This window comes from Phycodurus eques, unplaced genomic scaffold, assembly GCF_024500275.1.
Source record: "Phycodurus eques isolate BA_2022a unplaced genomic scaffold, UOR_Pequ_1.1 contig_27, whole genome shotgun sequence".
NCBI lineage: Eukaryota > Metazoa > Chordata > Actinopteri > Syngnathiformes > Syngnathidae > Phycodurus > Phycodurus eques.
In genome coordinates, this window is record NW_026904024.1 from 653,926 (window position 1) to 675,242 (window position 21,317).

At 46.2% G+C, this 21,317-nt stretch overlaps 1 protein-coding gene across 2 annotated transcripts; it reads left to right on the forward strand.

Annotated features, from left to right (window-relative positions):
• Positions 1–1,847: 1,847 nt before the first annotated feature.
• LOC133398235 (oocyte zinc finger protein XlCOF6-like) lies at positions 1,848–8,961 on the forward strand. Of its 2 annotated transcripts, none has more exons than XM_061669848.1 (3): positions 1,848–2,268; positions 5,166–5,313; positions 6,089–8,961. In XM_061669848.1, the coding sequence occupies exons 2-3, from the start codon at positions 5,187–5,189 to the stop codon at positions 8,032–8,034; spliced, it is 2,073 nt and encodes a 690-aa protein (XP_061525832.1). In that variant the 5' UTR covers positions 1,848–2,268; positions 5,166–5,186; the 3' UTR covers positions 8,035–8,961. The 2 variants fall into 2 exon arrangements, with proteins under 2 accessions (XP_061525832.1, XP_061525834.1); XM_061669850.1 differs by lacking the exon at positions 1,848–2,268 and adding an exon at positions 4,241–4,313.
• The last annotated feature ends 12,356 nt before the right edge of the window (positions 8,962–21,317 follow it).

Here is a 21,317-nt window from a genome sequence, read left to right on the forward strand (position 1 = left end):
AACACGCTCAAGACGGTAGAGATGATCGTGGACTTCAGGAGGCATCCTTCGCCACAGCTGCCCCTCACGTTGTCCAGCTGCCTTGCGTCAACCGTCGAGACCTTCGAGTTCCTGGGAATTACAATCTCTCAGGACCTGAAGTGGGCGAACAACATCAACTCCGTCCTCAAAAAGGCTCAGCAGAGGATGTACTTCCTGCGGCTTCTGAGAAAGCACGGCCTGCCACCGGAGCCGCTGAGACAGTTCTACACAGCGGTCATCGAATCGGTCCTGTGTTCTTCCATCACAGTCCGGTTTGGTGCTGCTACAAAAAAGGACAAACTCCGACTGCGACGGACAATCAAAACTGCTGAAAGGATTGTCGGTACCCCCGTACCCACCATTGAGGACTTGCACGCTGCCAGAACTAAGACAAGGGCGTGCAAAATCCTATCGGACCGTCTGCACCCCGGTCACCGGCTCTTCCGGCTCCTTCCCTCAGGTAGGCGCTACCGATCAACACAAACTAGAACTAGTAGACATTCCAACAGCTTCTTCCCTCTTGCGATCAACTTCTTAAACACCTAACCTACAATTCCATTGCAACATGCTGGCAATTTTTTGACTTGAGTTCGTTGTCACATTTCTGTGGGGCCAATTATGTATTACTCGTGCACTCACTGTAGTTGTCTCGCCATGCTGCACTATTTGCATATACTGGCCACTCATGCCAGAGTAGCATCTGCTCCATTTGCACACTGATTGAGGAGTATCTGCAACATTTGCACAACCGACATTGTCCCAGATGATCGCACTACTCGTCACTTTAAACCGCATACACTCCTTGAAGTCTCGGCGCCCTTTGCACAACGGTCATTGCACCGGACTATTGCAATATTAGTCGTTCGAACTGCTCTAAGTGCTAGAGGACTCTGCATCTTTTTGCACAATTGTTTTTTGTCAATGTCTTTATGTCCCCAAAGTGTTCTGTAAATTGACTGTCTGTTGTACTAGAGCGGCTCCAACTACCGGAGACAAATTCCTTGTGTGTTTTGGACATACTTGGCAAATAAAAATTATTCTGATTCTGATTCTGATGCGTGCTGGAGCCAATCCCAGCTGTCATCGGGCAGGAGGCGGGGTACACCCTGAACTGGTTGCCAGCCAATCGCAGGGCACATAGAAACGAACAACCATTCGCACTCACAGTCACACCTACGGGCAATTTAGAGTCTCCAATTCATGCATGTTTTTGGGATGTGAGAGGAAACCGGAGAGCCCGGAGAAAACCCACGCAGGCACGAGGAGAACATGCAAACTCCACACAGGCGGGGACGGGATTCAACCCGGGTCCTCAGAACTGTGAGGCTGACGCTCTAACCAGTCGGCCACCGTGCCGCCCGTTAACCATTTATTTTTTATAATTTTTTTAAAAAAAATATATACTTGCAGTCATGGATGCAGATATCAAATAAAAAAAATGTCATGCATCTCAAGATTGGAATTAACCTTGCTGGTTGCATTCCTGGTTGCGTTGTAACAGAGCGCTTATTTATATAATTATTTGAAATCCGAAGCATTGACGTCCCTATAATTGCCAGGCTTTTATTTTGAAGGTCGTTGGCGGTTTATTACCGTAATGCCTCGTATGAACAAAATGAGGGGCGGCTGGCTTGACTTCTTCACGAGTGGAGGCTGGCCTCCCAGTCAACTGGAATTGGTCGAGTTTCGTCTTTATTCCACCTGCATGTTCTTTATCTCGCTTTTATCCAGTATATTTGACCATAAACTTAGTTTGAAATGATCGCAACAAACAATTAAATCCAACCTCCTGCGTCTGCGCATGCGCTTCCCTCGTTGCCAGCAACTTCCGCTCCAGATCATCTTTCGTGCACTTTTGTTCGAGCAAATTAATTTGTTCCACTAATTAATTCTTCCCGAATTAGTTGCGAACGGATTGAAACCTCGACACAGTGCGTCCTTCACCACTTTCAAGAAGTAAAACATCATTTCAATCTTCGTGTGCGGATAAACTCGTCTTGGTGGTGCACGTCGAAGCTTCTCGGCCCAGTTAGCTTAGCTTAGCTCGCTAGCCGCTAACAAAGTGACGCGTTTGTCAGCAACGCATCGCAAATTCGAGATCGCCTGTGATGATCGTGTGCAAAATCTGTGCGAGAACGACAGCAAAGTACGAGAAGGAACTTTCTGGAACGAAAGAGGAGGACGAGCCACGACGTCAACTTGTGGACGCTGTTCGCATGCAGCCTCGTGTTGTGTTACACGCAGCAGGTTTGGACTCTTCCTACTCTCACTTGTTTATTTCCGAACTACTTTCTGTATCCAATCGTTTCAGCTTGAGCTCACAAAATGTTTTTTGGTAGACAGCAGAATTATTGGTTCCATTTATCACAGCAAGTCTTTCGGGTCCTGAAGGAGCAAAACAGCCCCAGACCATCACACTACCACCACCATGTTTCCCTTGATGTATGAGGTCCTTTTTCTGAAATGCGGTATTAATTTCACGCCAGATGTCATGGGACGCACACCCTCCAAAAAGTTCAACTATTGTCTCGTCAGACCACAGAGTATTTTCCCAAAAGTCTTGGAGACAATCAAGATGGCTTCTGGCAAAATTGAGACGAGTCTTCATTTTCTTTTTGCTCAGCAGTGCTTTTCGTCTGCCATGCAGGCCATGGGTTTTCATTCACTATTTAGGCTTTTGTCCGAGTCCTCTGGTTTCCTCCCACATTCCAAAAATATGCGTGGTTTGTTGACTGAAAACTCTAAATTGTCCATAGGCGTGAATGCGAGTGCCAATGGTTGTTTGTCTATATGTGCCCTGCGATTGGCCGGCGACCAGTTCAGGGTGTACCCGCCTGTCGCCCGAAGTCAGCTGAGATAGGTGCCAGCACACCCGTGACGCGAGTGAGGATAAGCGGTTCAGAAAATGGATGGATGGACCTTCCGACCATAAACCTTTTCCAGATTGTTTCTTTTGTTAGATCGATTGAATTCGGTGAGGGCTAAATTAAGTTACATTGCACATTGTGAATACATCGAAAGAACACGTTCATAATTCAAAGAAATGCTCAGAAGAAAAAATGCAGTTTAAACTGAAATTACTTTCATATATTTTTATAGTTTTCTGCCCAATGTGAATTTAAGAAATAAAAGTAGATTTTCTTAAAAAGAAAAATAAGTGGTTGTTCATTTTTATGTGAAATTGCTTATTTTTTCTCGTGTATTCATAATTGCTCTTTTTAACTCGGCAAAGATTTATCTGAATACTTCATGACAATTTTAGTAGGATACTCGAACACGAAACTATTTGGTACCTTAGGCCCTAATATTTTCAGAGGTGTATGTGGACGGAAATAGGAATGTACTCATAATATTTTGGTGAAGATCGGACGCCATTTTTGGACATAAAGCGACGTAACTCATGTTATATGTGGCAGGAAGTGGCTATATCGTCTTCCCTCAAGGAAGCGTTTCAACGGGCGGTTTTTGAAAACAGCAACCCTTCCAACATGTTTCACAATCACGACACCACCACCGATACGAGATCAACAATTATCACTCGGACTCTCTACTCACTACGGTTCCAACGACAGCCCCAATTCCAATGAAGTTGGGACGTTGTGTTAAACACAAATAAAAACAGAATACAATGATCTGCAAATCATGTTCAAGCTATATTGAATTGAATACACGACAAAGACAAGCTATTTAATGTTCAAACTGATAAACTTGATTGTTTTTAGCAAATAATCATTAACTGCTACATGTTCCAAAAAAGCTGGGACAGGTGGCAGAAAAGACTGAGAAAGTTGAGGAATGCTCATCAAACACGTGTTTGGAACATCCCACCGGCGAACAGGCTAATTGGGAACATGCGGGTGCCATGATTGGGTAGAAAAGGAGCTTCCCTGAATGGCTCAGTCATTCACAAGCAAAGATGGGGCGAGGTTCACCTCTTTGTGAACAAGTGTGTGACAAAATTGTCGAACAGTTTAAGGACAATGTTCCTCAATGTATAATTGCAAGGACTTGAGTGTTTTCAGCATCTACGGTCCATAATATCATCAAAAGGTTCAGAGAATCTGGAGAAATCACTGCATGAAAGCGGCAAGGCCGAAAACCAACATTGAATGCCCGTGACCTTCGACCCCTCAGGCGGCACTTAAGTGCACGCGTCCGTGCACTTGAACGCATCGGCAACGTCAGCCAGCGAGTTTGCTCGTCCTGTTAACAGACAGCACGAGAGCAACAGTTTCCGTCGTGGTGATGTTCGACTTTCGGATAGGATCCGGAGACCCTGAACAGGAGAAGCGGTATGGACAAACGTTATCATGTTTAATATTCAATGTTAGAACAATTTAGGAAGCTAGAAGTAAGTAGTTTATTTAACCTTCGGTCGGTTATCGAACCCAGTCCTCTCGCGAGATACTCGTTTGGTTTTCTTTGTGATAAAGTCGCATCGCGCGTTCGTGACGCGAAGTTCGTCCAAGTGGACTTGCCGTACAACGGACGGGCCGCTGCACCTCGACCTTTTTTCGGGGACCGCACGCGCTTCCACGCGCTGCACAACATTTTCCTGAATTCGCACCGAACGTGCTGAATCCTCGTCACGGGAAGTCCATCAATACCTCACAGGGCTAAAACATCATTCGTGCGATCTTCGTGTCCGGTTGGAGTCGTCTCGTGCACGTTGAAGCCATTCGGCCTAGCTTCGTTTAGCTTAGCTTAGCTTAGCTTAGCAAGCTAACAAAGAGACACATTTGGGATCAACATTTCGCTAAGCAGAGAAAAAGCCTGAGCGTAAAGTGTTCTTCTTTCCGTCACCTACGAGTTTGGACGTGGACCAGAATATTAATACGAACAATGAAATTAGATAAAAACAACAACTAGATGATCAGCTTTGTTTGTCTGAGGTACTGAAATCACATCCTGTAACACCTATTTTGTGAATTCATTTGTAGAATCTCGACAATGTTTTCTCTCCCTGTCACAAATGAGCTAGTTTTCTTTCTGTCTCATATTTCTTCCAATCATTCCGTTCTCCGGTTTCCTCTTGTTGACTTTGGTGCTTTGCCATTTTAACTAACGTAGTGTTTAACCCACAGTGTCCAAATCGTCATCTCGATGTCATCTGACTTGCACTTGCTTTTCTCATCCCTCCAAAGTGTTGCGATCGGCGTGTGAAAATGTGTGCAAGAAGGACAGCAGAGTACGAGGAGGAACTTTGGGGCCCAAAAGAGGAGAAGGAGCCACAACGTCAACTGCTGGACGCTGCGTTCAATCTGCAGCCTCGAATTGTGCTACGCAGAGCAGGTGGGTTCACTTCTCTCTCACTGGTTTTATGAAACACATTCTCATTTTAATATTATTCCCGGGTTTTTCTGATGAGCACTGTCTGACGTTACAATTTATTTATTTTTTTTAAATAATATCCAATAGCGTGTAGTGTGATGGCATCCCCTCATGATGATGTGGCTTGAGGGTTGTAGGCCAAATTTCAGAAGATCTGAAAGGCTCGTGGCCATTGTTGCGTGATCAAAGTGTAACAGTGTTACACATCCTACACGACGTGTTTGGAAAATTGCCAGCAAGATTTTTGCCCTTTTTGTGTCTTGTTGGCAAGTTGAGTCAACATTTGTTCATGCCAAGTCAAATCACTCTTCAAAGTAACCAAGTACAGTAAACCCTCCGCTATCGCGGTTCATCTATCGCAGTTTTATTACTGTACACATTATTCTTTACTGTACTTAAGTAAATTTTTAGGTGTCTATACTTTTTTTTTTACTTTCACTCTTAAAATTTGAAACCTGTGATTTCTCTTCCTTACTTTGTCACAAATAGCATTACTTTTTTCAACTTCTATGGACGGTGACGTGTAAAAAAAACAAAAAACGGTGCATCCACATTGAAGGGTCGCCCAACTTTGCTGCATTCCGCTGTTCTACTATTTTGCGTCACCCCATTAGTCCCATTCGGCTCTCTGGTTGAAGGCGCTAACGTGGAAACAGGGTCGAGGACCAAGGAGCTTATCAATATTGTAAACAAATTAGATTTGTCCCATTTGTGTTTGTCTTCTTTTGTCTTGCAGACGTCAGTGAATATCTTCTTCCTGAGCGGCAGCAGTCAGTGTCCCCTCACATCAAAGAGGAAGAGGACGAGGAAGAGTTCCTTCACATGAAAGAGGAAGAGCAGGAGAAAATCATCAAGGTTCCATCGACTGGTGTCCCTTTGAAGAGTGAAGATGAAGGTCGAAGTGAGGAGAGACGAGGGGCGGAGCCACCAAACAGCAACAGCTCAAGTAATGGAGACCTCTGTGGAGGATCACAAACAGACGGTGATGATGATGATGATGATGTTGATGAACAGTTGGAAGGTGATATGACATGTCACACTGCCAGTAAATGCTGGAAATGTTCTAAATGTAGGAAAACCTTTGCTTCGAAGAGCAATTTCAAACAACACATGAAAATACACACTGGAGAGAAACCTTTTGCATGCTCAGTTTGTGGTCAAACCTTCTCTCAGAAGGGACACTTAAAAATACACACAAGAACGCACACCAGAGAGAAGCCTTTTGCATGCTCAGTTTGTGGTCAAAGATTCTCCCAAAATGAAAGCTTAAAAATACACACAAGAACCCACACTGGAGAGAAGCCTTTTGCATGCTCAGTTTGTGGTCAAAGATTCTCTGTGAAGAGATACGTAACAATACACACAAGAACACACGCCGGTGAGAAACCTTTTGCATGCTCAGTTTGTGGTGAAACTTTTTCTCAGAAGGGAACCTTAAAAAGTCACACAAAAACGCACACCACAGAGAAGCGTTTTGGCTGCTCAGTTTGTGGTCAAAGGTTCACTCACAAGGGACATTTGACACGTCACGCAAGAACACACACTGGAGAGAAGCCTTTTGCATGCCCAGTTTGTGGTCAAAGATTCTCCCAAAAGGGAAACTTAAAAATACACACAAGAACACACACTGGTGAGAAACCTTTTGCATGCTCAGTTTGTGGTCAAAGATTCTCCCTAAAGGAAAACTTAAATAGACACACGAGAACCCACACTGGTGAGAAACCTTTTGCATGCTCAGTTTGTGGTCAAACCTTCTCTCAGAAGGGACACTTAAAAATACACACAAGAACGCACACCAGAGAGAAGCCTTTTGCATGCTCAGTTTGTGGTCAAAGATTCTCCCAAAATGAAAGCTTAAAAATACACACAAGAACCCACACTGGAGAGAAGCCTTTTGCATGCTCAGTTTGTGGTCAAAGATTCTCTGTGAAGAGATACTTAACAATACACACAAGAACACACGCCGGTGAGAAACCTTTTGCATGCTCAGTTTGTGGTGAAACTTTTTCTCAGAAGGGAACCTTAAAAAGTCACACAAAAACGCACACCACAGAGAAGCGTTTTGGCTGCTCAGTTTGTGGTCAAAGGTTCACTCACAAGGGACATTTGACACGTCACGCAAGAACACACACTGGAGAGAAGCCTTTTGCATGCCCAGTTTGTGGTCAAAGATTCTCCCAAAAGGGAAACTTAAAAATACACACAAGAACACACACTAGTGAGAAACCTTTTGCATGCTCAGTTTGTGGTCAAACCTTCACTCAGAAGGGAACCTTAAAAATACACACAAGAACACACACTGGTGAGAAACCTTTTGCATGCTCAGTTTGTGGTCAAACCTTCACTCAGAAGGGAACCTTAAAAATACACACAAGAACACACACTGGTGAGAAACCTTTTGCATGCTCAGTTTGTGGTCAAACCTTCACTCACAAGGAAAGCTTAAAAATACACGCAAGAACACACACTGGAGAGAAGCCTTTTGCTTGCTCAGTTTGTGGTCAAAGATTCTCCCTCAAGGGAACCTTAAAAACACACACAAGAACACACACTGGTGAGAAACCTTTTGTATGCTCAGTTTGTGGTCAAAGATTCTCTCGTAAGGCTTGGGTAAAGCCACACAAGTGTCCTGGTGAGACAAGCAGTGATCAAGAAGCTTTTAATGCAAATGTAAATGTTTAATATAAAAGTAATGACTATGTGACTGACATAAATCTACATGCTTGTATTCTGTGTACCAGCTTTTATTGCATGTATCTTCTTCTTGTCCATATAGTTTCTAAAAGCCCAGTGAGTGTTGAGAATGAACGCTGTTGCCAAAATACTTAAGTTAAAGGTGGTGGGAAAGAGGATGGCTGTGGATCAGTAGAGCGGGTCGTCCAGTGACCGAAGGGTCGCCGGTTCGAACCCCGGCTCCGATTGTCCGTATGTCGAAGTGTCCTTGGGCAAGACACCGAACCCCAATTTGCTCCCAGTGAGCCTGGCAGCGCCTTGCACGGCAGCAACCGCCCAGTGGTCTCTGAATATGTGTGTGAATGGGTGAATGTGAGGCTTAATAGAGCGCTTTGGGCACTGTGATCGTGAAGATGAAGCGTTACATAAGTGCAGTCCATTTGCCATTTAGCAAAGGTGAGAACATGGACACTTTTTCCATGGTGCTGGACTTATAAATGTCTACAGGAAAAAAAGCCCTCCAAAATGAACTCGGTCGTCCATCCATCCATCCATCTTCTACCGCTTATCCGAGGTTGGGTCGCGGGCACAGTAGCTTTAGCAGGGACGCCCAGACTTCCCTTTCCCCAGCCACTTCATCCATCTCTTCTGGGGGGATCCCGAGACGTTCCCAGGCCAGCCGTAGGATGTAGTCTCTCCAGCGTGTCCTGGGTCGTCCCCGGGGTCTCCTCCCGGTGTGACGTGCCCGGAACACCTCACCGGGGAGGCGTCCGGGAGGCATCCGAATCAGATGCCCCAGCCACCTCATCTGGCTCCTCTCGATGTGGAGGAGCAGCGGCTCTCCTCTGAGATCCTCCCGGATGACCGAGCTTCTCACCCTATCTCTAAGGGAGAGCCCGGACACCCTGCGGAGGAAACTCATTTCGGCCGCTTATATCTGGGATCTCGTTTTTTCGGTCACGAGCTGTGGGTCGTAGGTGAGGTAGGTGAGGGTAGGAACGTAGATCGACCGGTAAATCGAGAGCTTCGCCTTTCGGCTTAGCTCCTTCTTTACCACAACGGATCGATACAAAGTCTGCATCGCTGCAGACGCTGCACCGATCCGCCTGTTGATCTCCCATTCCATTCTTCCCTCACTTGTGAACAAAACCCCAAGATACATCATTGTTCAAAATTGCATGCAACATAAAAACAATCCGGATAAATTGTGCCTTGATAGAGTGCTTTTGATTGTGGTTGGATGAGAGCTGTCGAATGTTAATGGATCATCTGTATTTTGTGACGGAAATCACTCATTTTTCACTTACATTTTCTCATTATTATACTGAATAATAAAAATAAAAGTGTTGATTTGAAAAGCATGATAAAGTCCTTACAATCCTTTTTGAGGATTAAGATCTAACAAGCCTTCATCTCAAAACTTTTACTGTAATTGACTCGAACATGAATCAACATTTAATCTTGTTTACCATTTCAACCACTTTTATACTCACCTTTTGGTGCTGAAAAGCATCACTCGTGTCACTCTCGTCTTTGTCATCATGTTTTATGTGATAAAGCTTGAAACTAATTTATTCAAGATTATGAATATAGAGTCATCATTATGTTGTCCAAGTTAACAATATGCAGAATTATTTTTATCCTGTACTGCAATCACTGTCCTGCGGTCATGCTATTGACAAAGTTTTAAAAATATGTAAATGCTGACAAATTGGGACAAATTGTTCTGCAAGGGACTTTCTATAGGTTGGCAGCTCTCGATACCATTCCGACACCTTATTGGTTTGTACGCGATCCATCGCACCTGCGCAGGTAACAAATCAAACAAATCGAAGACAAATGGTCACACGAGGACATCGAGAGCAGATGTGCAGCCGAGGCCTGAAAATGTCCGTGGCAGAGAACTCACACCAAAAGTCCCAACCGAGTCCCAGCAGCAAGGAGGTTGATAGCCAGCCAACCCTTGTACATCCGTGGCCGGACCTGGAAGAGTTTTTCCAAATGGCTGTGTTGCCAAAAGAACTCCTTTTGAATGCACTGTGCTTCTTTTATTCACCCCCCCACATTACTTTTATTCTTCAAGTCATTTTGAAACTTGTACTTTTACACGTTTACTTGACTAAAAAGCTTGAATTGATACTAGAAATTCTTCTTTAAACCCTAAACTCTACTTCTACTTGAGTAATGAACGTGAATATGTTTGACGCCTCTGGTTGTCAGTTTGTGTCCACTTGTCTCGCTTAATTGCTGCAATCCAAAGTTTACGACACGCTTCGGGTTTTTGGGAGAAAATGCGTTCAAAGCGCAAGGGATCCTTCTTATCCAATTCGTTAGTACAGCTGATAATGCAACAACAGCCAACGCGTTTGCTTTCGAGACTTTATATCTGGTAAGACACACAACTTGAAATTATTGCTTCATATAAATGCAAGATACAAAAGAGCAGAGGGAGACCCAGAAGAAGAGAGCCGATGCAGCTTCAGCACTTCTTGACATGTCAAACTGTGGGAATGTTTCCTCAGTACCAGGTAAATATTGAATTCATGTTTGACATTTGAAAAGTCTACAGTGTTTTTAGGACCCATTTTGAGACTGAGTGAATCTTTACAGATGAAAACCAATGACGACATTCACTCTCATGATCTTTGCAGGAAAGAATAGCAGAACTGAATGTTGAAAACCAACATGTTTAAGAAGAACTTGGTAGACTTCACAAAAAAAATTTACATCTCGCATCCCTGCCGAAATGAGTTTGCAGTTTAGAAGATCACCTCAAGTGACCGCAAGCTGCAATTTTATACTGGGTTACCATCTAGAGCTTTCGACGTGTGGTTGTTCTTCATTCTGTTGTTGTGTGTTGCCAACATGGAAAGTAATGACACCAAAGAGCATCTATCTGTCTCACAAAGATCTAGCATAACGCATCAAAAACAACTATTTCAGACATTCTAAACCAGGGACTTTCAAAATTAGCAGAGAAACTAGCTTTCTTAATTCAGTGGCCAGTAAAGGATTGCTTACAAAGTAATATGCCAACTGTATTCAAACAATCCTACCCTAAGTGCACCAGCATAATTGACTGTTTTGAAGTATTTACAGTATTCAAAGTCCTAATGCAGCCCTATGGGTGGCACAGGTCAGTGCAAACTGTAGGCCGGTCCCAAGCCCGGATAAATGCAGAGGGTTGCGTCAGGAAGGGCATCCGGCTTAAAACCTTGCCAAACAAATATGAGCGTTCATCCAAAGAATTCCATACCGGATCGGTCGTGGCCCGGGTTAACAACGTCCGCCACCGTTGGAAATTCAGCTACTGTGGGTCAAAGTCAAAGAAGAAGAGGAGGTGGAAAGCGGGTTCTTCGGCAGAAAGAGAAGAGGAAAACACAAAGCCTAGAACTGAATGTGGGGACTTTGAATGTTGGGACTATGACCGGAAAATCTCGGGAGTTGGTTGACATGATGATTCGGAGAAAGGTTGATATATTGTGTGTCCAGGAGAGCAGGTGGAAAGGCAGTAAGGCTAGAAGTTTAGGGGCAGGGTTGAAATTATTTTACCATGGTGTAGATGGGAAGAGAAATATTTTAAAAGAAGAGTTGGCTAAGAATGTCTTGGAGGTGAAAAGAGTATCAGATCGAGTGATGAGGCTGAAATTTGAAATTGAGGGTGTTATGTGTAATGTGATTAGTGGCTATGCCCCACAGGTAGGATGTGACCGAGAGGTGAAAGAGAAATTCTGGAATGAGCTCGACGAAGTAGTTCTGAGCATCCCAGACAGAGAGAGAGTCGTAATTGGTGCAGATTGTGTTGGACATGTTGGTGAAGGAAATAGGGGTGATGAAGAAGTGATGGGTAAGTACGGCATCCAGGAAAGGAACTTGGAGGGACAGATTGTGGTAGACTTTGCAACAAGGATGCAAATGGCTGTAGTGAACACTTTCTTCCAGAAGAGGCAGGAACATAGGGTGACCTACAAGAGCGGAGGTAGAAGCACACAGGTGGATTACATCTTGTGCAGACGATATAATCTGAAGGAGGTTACCAACTGTAAGGTTGTGTTAGGGGAGACTGCTGCTCGACAGCATAGGATGGTGGTGTGTAAGATGACTCTGGTGGTGGGGAGGAAAATTAGGAAGACAAAGGCAGAGAAGAGAACCATGTGGTGGAAGCTGAGACAGGACGAGTGTTGTGCAGCTTTTCGGGAAGAGGTGATACAGGCTCTCGGTGGACGGCAGGAGCTTCCAGAAGACTGTAGCACTGCAGCCAAGGTGATCAGAGAGGCAGGCAGGAGAGTACTTGGTGTATCTTCTGGCAGGAAAGGAGAGAAGGAGAATTGGTGGTGGAACCTCACAGTACAGGAAATCATACAAGGAAAAAGGTTAGCTAAGAAGAAGTGGGACACTGAGAGGACCGAGGAGAGACCAAAGGAATACATTGAGATGCGACACGGCAAAGCTAGAGGTGGCAAAGGCAAAACAAGAGGCATATGATGACATGTATGGCAGGTTGGACACTAAAGAAGGAGAAAAGGATCTATACAGGCTGGCCAGACAGAGGGATAGAGATGGGAAGGATGTGCAGCAGGTTAGGGTGATTAAGGATAGAGATGGAAATAGGTTGACTGGTGCCAGCAGTGTGCTTGCTAGATGGAAAGAATACTTTGAGGAGTTGATGAATGAGGAAAATGAGAAAGAAGGGAGAGTAGAAGAGGCAAGTGGCAATGATTAGTAAGGGGGAAGTTAGAAAGACATTAAAGAGGATGAAAAATGGAAAGGCAGTTGGCCCTGATGACATTCCTGTGGAGGTATGGAAGCATCTAGGAGAGGTGGCTGTGGAGTTTTTGACCAGCTTGTTCAATAGAATTCTAGTGCGTGAGAAGATGCCTGAGGAATGGAGGAAAAGCGTACTGGTGCCCATTTTTAAGAACAAAGGTGATGTGCAGAGCTGTGGAGGAATAAAGTTGATGAGGCACACAATGAAGTTATGGGAAAGAGTAGTGGAGGCTAGACTCAGGACAGAAGTGAGTATTTGCGAGCAACAGTATGGTTTCATGCCCAGAAAGAGTACCACAGATGCATTATTTGCCTTGAGGATGTTGATGGAAATGTACGGAGAAGGTCAGAAGGAGCTACATTGTGTCTTTGTGGATCTAGAGAAAGCCTATGACAGAGTACCCAGAGAGGAACTGTGGTACTGCATGCGGAAGTCTGGAGTGGCAGAGAAGTATGTTAGAATAATACAGGACATGTACGAGGGCAGCAGAACAGCGGTGAGGTGTGCTGTAGGTGTGACAGAAGAATTTAAGGTGGACGTGGGACTGCATCAGGGATCGGCCCTGAGCCCCTTCCTGTTTGCAGTGGTGATGGATAGGCTGACAGATGAGGTCAGACTGGAATCCCCGTGGACCATGATGTTTGCAGATGACATTGTGATCTGCAGTGAAAGCAGGGAGCAGCTGGAGGAACAGTTAGAAAGATGGAGGCATGCACTGGAAAGAAGAGGAATGAAGATTAGCCGAAGTAAGACACAATATATGTGCATGAATGAGAGGGCTGGTGGGGGAAGAATGAGGCTACAGGGAGAAGCGATAGCAAGGGTGGAGGACTTTAAATACTTAGGGTCAACGGTCCAGAGCAATGGTGAGTGTGGTCAGGAAGTGAAGAAACGAGTCCAAGCAGGTTGGAACGGGTGGAGGAAGGTGTCAGGTGTGTTATGTGACAGAAGAGTCTCTGCTAGGATGAAGGGCAAAGTTTATAAAACCGTGGTGAGGCCGGCCATGATGTACGGATTAGAGACAGTGGCACTGAAGAGACAACAGGAAGCAGAGCTGGAGATGGTGGAAATGAAGATGGTGAGGTTTGCTATTGTGACCAGGTTGGATAAAATTAGAAAAGAGCTCATCAGAGGGACAGCCAAGATTTGATGTTTTGGAGGCAAAGTTAGAGAGAGCAGACTTCGATGGTTTGGACACGTCCAGTGGAGAGAGAGTGAGTATATTGGTAGAAGGACGATGAGGATGGAGCTGCCAGGCAAGAGAGCTCGAAGAAGACCAAAGAGAAGGTTGATGGATGTCGTGAGGGAAGACATGATGGCAGTTGGTGTTCGAGAGGAGGATGCAGGAGATAGGCTTTCATGGAAAAGGATGTCACGCTGTGGCGACCCCTAACGGGACAAGCCGAAAGGAAAAGAAGAAGAAGAAGAAAGTCCTGGTCCATAAACAGGATATTAAAAGACGTGGTCTGACTGTAAGCATCACAATACACAGCACAACCGGTGATGTTTCATTTGTATCAAGAGCTTTTGGTGGGAGGACATCTGGCAAGGTGGTGACACAACGGAGTGGTTATCTTGAAAGATTCCAGTGGCAGGCTGAGTTTGGGACCTGGGCCATCAGTGACCTAATCCACCTCTTAATAACACCGTCACGTCCCAAAAATAATGTGCAAAAACACAACACATGTAGAACTATGTGTGGCATAAAAGAAGAGACAGAGGCTTTCCCCATATTTGAGGATGAATGCCATTATTACTGAAGCAAGAAACACAGTTACCTTTACATTCCAATCCGTCACCTCCAAACCGCCAAGAGGTTGTCGTGTATACAACGCAACATAACAGTTCACAATCAATATTTATCTAATAACATGACAAAAACATTAAACGGTTTTGTTTTATAATCAGGGTAGGAAGCCTGTTTCTGCCAATTAGCCTCGCCAGTGATTATTTTTATTTATTGTTTTACTGCGAGAAAACATTTTCCGCCAGTGGGATTCCAAAAAAAATGCTCGTGATCTTCCATGTGTTGTGCCAAAGCCACAAGTTGGAAGGAGGCGAGACAGCTTTGCAGTTCGTTACGGAATAGATGTCATTATTGAAGACTACTTCAGGCGTGGATTCACAAACTGTGAAATATGAGAGAAACAGTTTTTCTGGAGGACTCTCATGGTATCCAAGTCAGCCGCTGGACCCGAGAAAGAAAGCTACAGAAGAACCAGTTGTGGAGGAGATGAAACAAGATGGATGACGCTCAAGTGGCAGGCTTCATCGACCATCAGTTGCAAATGTCTGGCAAGCAACACGGTTACAGATGGATGCACCAAAAATGTTGGACGGCCGGGCCAGCGTCAGGCAGCGGCGTGCAGGCGGGGGAAGGGCTTAAGTCAACTGAATGGACTGCTGGACTGAAGAACTGATGAGGTATTCGTTCGTTGATCTTCGTTCGCGATCCGTTAGACGAGTGATTCGTGAATCACTCGTTGAAACTTCATTTGTGATCCGCTAAGGAGCGATGTACTCGTACGATGAATGTACATGAAAACAAGCACACATATATAAAATAAATGTAAATTAATAATAATGTATATACGTGCCCATCACTATTGCATAATGAGGATGTGTGCTTCTTCTTCTGTTGTTTACACCTCCAACAGGTAAGGCCCCTCCCCTCCTCTTCGCTGGTAGGCTACGTGCGCGATGACCACCTGCGATCAAACGTCCACGAGTGACGCACAGCGACAAGTCGCTGTAGCATCCTGTGTGATTGCGGCATAAGTAGTTTCTGTCATGTAGTGGCTATCATGATCCCTTCATATGAAAAAGGTCCATGGGTAGAAACAAAGCCCTTTTTTTCTTTTTCTTTTTTAATCTGACATAAAAAAAAAACTAAGGGGAGATATTTGTCTCAAAATTATTTACGCAAATATATCTGCGATTTACGTTTGACAGATCCACAAATATATCTGCGATAAACTCGTTTTTTTTTCTTTTAATTGTGTTGTGTGTGCATTTGTCATGACTTATCATTTGAACATATTAAATTGCTCGGTTGGCCGGTCTGTCAAAAACTCCATGTCCACTGCATTTATCTGGGCTTGGAACCAGCCTACAGTTTGCACCGGCTTGTGCCCGCCATCAGGCTGGATTAAGAGAGGATCAAACGCAGGTCAATGCAAATCATAATTGATGTTGAACAACACTTGACCAAACAGGGTTCATAATGATTTTTCCCTGACCAGGAATCGAACCCGGGCCGCAGCGCTGAGGACAAAATCCTCACCACTAGACCACCAGGGATTAACAATTGTTAATCTCGACAATCCCTCAGAGTTTGTGTGTGTTTGTGTGTGCGTGCGTATGAATATCTTGAAAACGTGGTTTGCTGGTCCTGTAACGGATAGCACGAGAGTGACAGTTTCAGTCGTGTAGTGGTTCTTATGGTTACCGAACGGGTGTAAGGTCCCTGTTTGGAAACGAGGCTGATGGGCTTTTTTGTTTTCCCAGAAGGAAGAGCCCCATGAAAAGCTATAGACCAGTTGAAGTTAACTCCCCGTCAGGGAATCCAACCCCAGTCTTCCGCGTGACAGGCAGAGATACTGTCCACTATACTAACGAAGAGTCTTTTGACATACATTCACTGAGTGTCGAGCACACGTCAATGCACCTGAATTCATGGCAATGCCAGCGAGACGGTTTGCTGGTCCTGCTAACGGATAGCACGAGAGGTGGAGGAGAACACAAGAGAGTCAGTACAAATGCGGGTAGCCAAGTAATCAATCAAACACAAGAGAACGCACCACAAGAGTACCACGGACGATACTGCTGGTGCTGGATTCCTGGATCTGGCAGGCTTACTGTATATGCAGACAGTGATGAGTGCTGATTGAGAACAGGTGCACGGGCGAGGAGGTGATGCTTGCTGGTGTCACGTACGTGGTTAGGGCGAGGGCGAGTAACACAAGGTAAGAACATGGTGGACCCAATTGCAGGGAAGCAGGGAGGCAAGGCAGGAGTGCGGGAGTCTCAAAATAATATTTAATCTTAGAAAAGGGAAAACTGAACAAAGTCCCACAACAGAGACCAATCAAATCAAAGTAACAAAGAAACACTCAAATATCTAAAACTGGAAACAAACTATGACCTGTGAGTAAGACGTGGAATAGAAACGGAAAATGACACCTGACAATGACATACCACAATGATAAAGACAACTGACGACTATGACATGGCAGAGACATGTGACAACGACAATGAACCGACAACTGAAAGAAACCAGGGAACTAAATACAAACAGATAGACGAGACAACGAGGAACACCTGGACAAGACATGAGTGGCTGGAGAGAGCTGATTGGTCGACACAAAGCAGACGAGAACAGGTGGACACAACAACTTAATGAGCACACGACAAACATGGAACACAGGAAAACATGGAACAAAACTAAACACAACCCAAACCAAAACACAGACCATGACAGTACCCCCCCTCTAAAGGAACGGATCCCAGACGTTCCCCAAACTACAACCAAAAAGTCACCAACCCAGGGTGGGCGGAAGGGGGCCTGGAGGAGGGTACAGAGTCCACCCCTCAGGTCAGTCTGGTGGCCATCCAGGCCACCCAGGGTGAGGTGCTTGGCTGAGCGGTTCAGGAGGTCGTCCAGGATGCCAAGCACCAGGGTCTTTACAGGGCCATTCAGGCGGACGGCCACGGTGCCGAAGCCAATGGTAATGCAGGGGCCAGGCAATAGGGTTGGGTGGCGGCCGCTGGACGAGCGCCGCTGGAGCTAGGACGGGTGGCGGCCGCTGGACGAGCGCCGCCGGAGCTAGGACGGGTGGCGGCCGCTGGACGAGCGCCGCCGGAGCAAGGACGGGTGGCGGCCGCTGGACGAGCGCCGCCGGAGCAAGGACGGGTGGCGGCCGCTGGACGAGCGCCGCCGGAGCGGGGTCGGGTGGCGGCCGCTGGACGAGCGCCGCCGGAGCGGGGTCGGGTGGCGGCCGCTGGACGAGCGCCGCCGGAGCAAGGACGGGTGGCGGCCGCTGGACGAGCGCCGCCGGAGCGGGAACCTGGCGCAGCTGCCGAGGCGCAGGAGCGGGAACCTGGCGCAGCTGCCGAGGAGCAGGAGCGGGAACCTGGCGCAGCTGCAGAGGAGCAGGAACGGGAGCAGCAGGAACGGGAGCCTGCCGAGGAGCAGGAACGGGAGCCTGCCGAGGAGCGGGAACGAGAGCCTGCCGCAGCTGCCGAGGAGCAGGAACGGGAGCCTGCCGCAGCTGCCGAGGAGCAGGAACGGGAGCCTGCCGCAGCTGCCGAGGAGCAGGAACGGGAGCCTGCCGCAGCTGGAGAGGAGCAGGAACGGGAACGGGGCCTGCAGTCGCTTCCTCAGCCTGCCGCCATTGAGGTTTGGGAGTAGAGGGTACGGGAGTAGAAGAGTGCACAAGGTCTCGGGAAGTTGAACTAGGAAAAATGGCTGGTACTGAACATGGTGGCTTGGGGGCAGGTTTGACTGGACGTGACTTAATTGGAGCCGTGGAACAACGTGTGGGAACAGGTGAAAAATTAAGTGACTTGTGAACAGGGAAAAAACGAGGGGGCAAAATTTGACCTTTACTTGGGCGCCTCCGTTGGCCACCACGCGGCGGTCCCGGGTAGATGGCCAAACGGGTGCCCAAGAAAAGGTCCGAGGGAGGTTTTGGACTCACTGGGGTTGGAAACGGGGAGACGTGACAAAAACTGACGAGGACGGGATAAAGTAGGGAAGGAACCAGAAAAATCTAAGTCTGTGTCAGAGTCAGAATCAGACAGAAGGTTAACTAAATCGGGGCCATCTTCACAATCAGAAAAATCAGAATCTAAAGAAACATGTGGATGTAAAATAGTAGAGCATGGTGAATAACTAGGACAAGTGGGGGGACCCGAAGAAAAGGACAGAAAAGACTGAACGATGGGGCTTACTGGAGGAGGGTAGGTATGGATGGCAGGCTGAGGACGGTGGGAGGCAGTTTGGTGGTGTCCAGGGTGACGCCATCTTCTTCCCGCTGGGTCCTGTTCTGGTCGGTTCATTCTGTCACGTACGTGGTTAGGGCGAGGGCGAGTAACACAAGGTAAGAACATGGTGGACCCAATTGCAGGGAAGCAGGGAGGCAAGGCAGGAGTGCGGGAGTCTCAAAATAATATTTATTCTTAGAAAAGGGAAAACTGAACAAAGTCCTACAACAGATACCAATCAAATCAAAGTAACAAAGAAACACTCGAATATCTAAAACTGGAAACAAACTATGACCTGTGAGTAAGACGTGGAATAGAAACGGAAAATGACACCTGACAATGACATACCACAATGATAAAGACAACTGACGACTATGACATGGCAGAGACATGTGACAACGACAATGAACCGACAAGAACTGAAAGAAACCAGGGAACTAAATACAAACAGATAGACGAGACAACGAGGAACACCTGGACAAGACACGAGTGGCTGGAGAGAGCTGATTGGTCGACACAAAGCAGACGAGAACAGGTGGACACAACAACTTAATGAGCACACGACAAACATGGAACACAGGAAAACATGGAACAAAACTAAACACAACCCAAACCAAAACACAGACCATGACAGCTGGAGAGTTCGAGAGGGAAAAGGGAGGCACAAAGTGACACCCAAGTTCCAAAAAGGAATTGCAGGGCACAGATCATGACAGACCCCACCTAAAGGGTTGCGTGACACCATGAAAGCAGGATGTTTGTTGATTATGTGGGGCGGAGGGGGTAAGGCCGGAGTGCTAAGGGGACTGGTGGAGACAGGCTTGAGCAGAGACGCATGAAATGTCGGGTGGATTTTGAGAGAATGAGGGAGCTCCAACTGAACAGAGGTGGGATTTAAGACTTTAGTGATCGGAAAAGGACTATGAAGCGTGGCGTGAGCTTCCGTGATTCGGTCTGGAGAGAAAGGTCACGGGAGGAAAGCCAAACCATCTGACCCACCTTGAAAACAGGTGTAGGGGAGCGATGAAGATCCGCCAACCGCTTGTTTCTTTCGGCAGCCCTGACGTCCTTCCAAATGTAGTTGGAGTTGTGGGCCCACTGAAGTACTTCAGAGCATGTGAAACTGGGCACGAAAAGCCGGTCTGGAGGTCCAGTCTTGGGATCCGGTTGGGTTCTCTGAGCCCTTTTGGCCACTTTTTCTATCTCCCTAATGGCAGCCCCAACAAAGCAGAAGGAAGGAAGAAACTTGAGGTCATCTGCACAAATACTATAGTTACACATTTAACAGCTGAATGAGGTGCAAACACTCAAATGATCCTCACATTAGAGTACATTTTCAATTTGTAGCTGTGTTGGGTTGTTCACCTGGTTTTAGCGCATTGTTCCCCCATTACTAATCAAAATGACAGAAAATACTTTGAGAGATAGGTTCCACCAACCCATCGTAGCGTAGTGGTGTGTGTGTGCACCTCATGTGTGAAAGGTTCCTCGTTCAAAACATAGTATGAGCAAGGCCTGGTTATTATTATTATTATTATTTTAATTACTCTGCGGCGGCACGGTGGACGACTGGTTAGAGCGTCGGCCTCACAGTTTTGAGGACCCAGGTTCAATCCCCGGCCCCGCCTGTGTGGAGTTTGCATGTTCTCCCCGTGCCTGCGTGGCTTTTCTCCGGGTACTCCGGTTTCCTCCCACATCCCAAAAACATGCATGAATTGGAGACTGTACATTGCCCGTTGGTGTGAATGTGAGTGCGAATGGTTGTTTGTTTGTATGTGCCCTGCGATTGGCTGGCAACCAGTTCAGGGTGTACCCTGCCTCCTGCCCAATGACAGCTGGGTTAGGCTCCAGCACGCCCGCGACCCTCGTGAGGAGAAGCGGCTCAGAAAACGGATGGAAGGATGGATGGATAATTATTCTGCCTTGAAAAACAGCTTCGACAAAAATCTGCTCGGACACCGTGAATAGTTCTGCCAGCGAAGCGGGAATCAGGATCGAGAGGCTGCGTGTGAAGATTCTCAACTTGTGTGTGTGTGTATCTTGAAAACTTCATTACGTTTGTCTCAAAAATAAATGCGCTGATCTACAAACGCACCATCAACAATACACAAGCAGAACTGAATATTTACAAATGATAAGTTATGATAAATGCACACACAATATAAAAAAAACACAAGATATGTTTGTGGATTTGAAAACACGTATGTAAGTCACAGATATATTTGTGTCAAAGATTTTGACGCAAATCTCTCCCCATCGTGTTTCATGGCAGATAAAAAGAAAAAATAACTAACAAGCCTCGTTTCCACCCAATTTCGAACCAGGGACCTTTTGCGAGTGAGGCAAACGTGATAACCACGACACTATGGAAACTGCTGGCTTGCTCTGTGTAACTGACCCAACAATACTTTTGGGAGCTGCCAGCAACCCGATGGTAAAAAAAATGGCATTTGACGTTTTGGACGGTAAATTGTGGAGTAATCAAACATTGATTCATTCATTCATCTTCCGTCCCGCTTCTCCTCACTAGCCTTGGAAA